Source organism: Dermacentor andersoni, chromosome 5 (genome assembly GCF_023375885.2).
Source record: "Dermacentor andersoni chromosome 5, qqDerAnde1_hic_scaffold, whole genome shotgun sequence".
Taxonomy (NCBI): Eukaryota; Metazoa; Arthropoda; class Arachnida; order Ixodida; family Ixodidae; genus Dermacentor; species Dermacentor andersoni.
In genome coordinates this window covers 82790229-82792720 of record NC_092818.1, presented here as the reverse complement: position 1 = coordinate 82792720, position 2492 = coordinate 82790229, and the positions used below count along the sequence as shown (strand labels likewise).

The following is a 2492-nucleotide window of genomic DNA, read 5'->3' as shown; positions in this document are numbered from 1 at the left end:
GTCATCAACACAGAGCACATGGTTCACGTCCCAAGTAAAGAGAGCAATAAATAAAAAGAAACGCCTTTACTCTAAAGCTAAGTTGTCCCACTCGGATGGTGATTGGCAGCGATACCGAGAACAATCAAATAAATGTAAAGCTGAAATTGAAGCATCTAAAGACAAGTTTTTTAACGGTGACATCGTCAGCATGATAATGAACAATCCGAAAAAGTTTTGGAAAGTAATTAACCCTAAACACTCTTCTCAATCCACTATACCAATCGTTAATAACGGTGAGCTACTCTCACCATCTGAAGCTGCGACTGAATTAAACTCGTTTTTCAGCTCTGTATTCACAAACGAAAATCCAATTACACCTGACCTTACGTTTCCTTCAATTAACTCATCTATGAATGATCTCATAATTACACCAGAAGGAATAGAATCGGCCATCGATCGACTTTCGAATAACTCAGCGCCAGGTCCAGACGGCATCTGCACAAAGATGCTTAAAATGACTAAACCTATAATATCTCCCATATTAGCCGCCCTTTTCCAGCAATCAATAGATACAGGAATTGTACCAGATGACTGGAAGGTCGGTCGTATCACTCCCATTTATAAATCAGGTGACCGATCAGTGCCCTCAAACTATAGACCTATATCCTTGACTAGTATTCCATGTAAATTACTTGAGCATATCATATCTTCCGCAGTTATGAAATATTTATCTGAACATAACTTCTTTTCTAACAATCAACATGGATTTCAGAAAGGACGCTCTTGTGAAACACAGCTTTTTGAACTTATATCTGATCTTCATCAAGCTGTTCACGATTCCATAAAAATCGATGCCATATTTATTGACTTCAAGAAAGCATTCGATAAAGTTCCCCATTCTCGCTAAATGATGAAACTTAGCCGGCTTAACATACACGGTAAAATTATTAATTGGATCTCAAGTTTTTTAACCAATCGCTACCAATTTGTTTCCGTAAATGATCACTTTTCCGCTTTAGCACAAGTTAAATCTGGCGTTCCTCAGGGATCCGTACTTGGCCCAATCCTATTCTTAATTTACATTAATGACATCAGTAACAACCTGACCTCAACAGTTCGATTGTTTGCAGATGACTGCGTTCTTTACAGACAAATTATCACCTCTGAAGACACTAATATTTTACAGGCCGACCTAAACAAAATTTCACTTTGGTGCGAGCAATGGCAAATGGAAATTAATGTTTCTAAAACTAAAACAATGACATTTAGCAGAGCCAGTAACGTTCACTTAAGTTCATATTTTATGAACAGCATATGCATAGAGAATGTGTCTACATTAAAATATTTGGGAGTCCATTTAACTTCTAACCTTACATGGAATGATCACATTGATGAAATAATTTCGAAAGCAAATAAAACACTTGGATTCATTAGGCGAAATTTGTATTTAGCAAATGAGTCAACTAAATTATTAGCTTACACAGCTCTAGTTCGCTCAAAGATTGAATACGCTTCCATAATATGGAATCCAAATCAGACTTACCTAATAAACAAGCTGGAATCTTTACAAAATAAAGCAGCACGCTTCATCACTAAAACATACTCTAGAACATCCAGCATCACGGCTATCAAAGAGTCCCTCCAATTACCGTCTCTAGAAACACGACGACTGTTAGCACTGCTTTCCCACTTCCACAGATTGTATCATACCCCGTCATCCTTTACAGCATCCCATATCAAACCCCCACAAAAAATTTTTCCCCGCCTCGACCATCCCTTCAAAGTGCGTCCCATGTTTGCACGTACGAATCTCCTGCGACAATCACCGCTCTTTCTAGCTATTCATCACTGGAATAAGCTGCCAAAAGAAATTGCTTCTATACGTGATCATGACTCATTTGTTAGTAATTTGAAGCGCAGTTTTACGCATGTTGGGTAAAAGCAGAATTTTATGCCTTTGACGCATTGTAAGTGTATCTACATGCTTTGTACGGAGTGTTGTTATTGTTGTTGTTTTCATCATGTATGCAATTCTCTTTCCTTTTTTTTTCTCTTTTTATATTTTTTTGTTGTATTCGGTGATCTTTACCACGGTGTTCTGTATTTGTGTTTGAAATTTCCTGTTGTTAACCCCCCCCCCCCCCCCCCCTATGTAATGCCCATAAGGGCCTTTAGGGTATCTGAATAAAAAAAAAAAAAAAAAAAACAATTTCTGGAATCGGTTGCGACGAGAGTACCCCCAAGAACTTCGTTCAGCTCACATTAATGAAACTAGGCACTCAGAATCAGTGAAGCTTGGAGACAAAGTACTGATAAAAGAATTAAACTCGCCAAGGCAATTGTGGAAGATGGGACAAGTGACTGAATTATTCCTGGGCAGCGACGGGAAAGTTCGCTCATGCAAAGTACGCACTTCCAATATGACAACATGTTGCGGAGAGCGGTACAGATGTTGTACCACCTAGAATCTGCTGGACAAGCTCCGTCTTGAAAAGAAACAAGCACACGCA

At 38.6% G+C, this 2492-nt stretch overlaps 1 protein-coding gene across 1 annotated transcript; it reads left to right on the top strand.

Annotated features, from left to right (window-relative positions):
• The first annotated feature begins 911 nt into the window (after window positions 1–911).
• On the top strand, window positions 912–2155 carry LOC126532403 (uncharacterized). Its single transcript, XM_050180112.3, has one exon. It carries the CDS (start codon window positions 1211–1213, stop codon window positions 1919–1921), a length of 711 nt encoding a protein of 236 aa, XP_050036069.1. The 5' UTR covers window positions 912–1210; the 3' UTR covers window positions 1922–2155.
• The last annotated feature ends 337 nt before the right edge of the window (window positions 2156–2492 follow it).

Coding starts and splice junctions, on each gene's coding strand:
- LOC126532403 (XM_050180112.3), top strand. CDS start 1,211: ATGGAAATTAATGTTTCTAAAACTAAAACAATGACATTTAGCAGAGCC.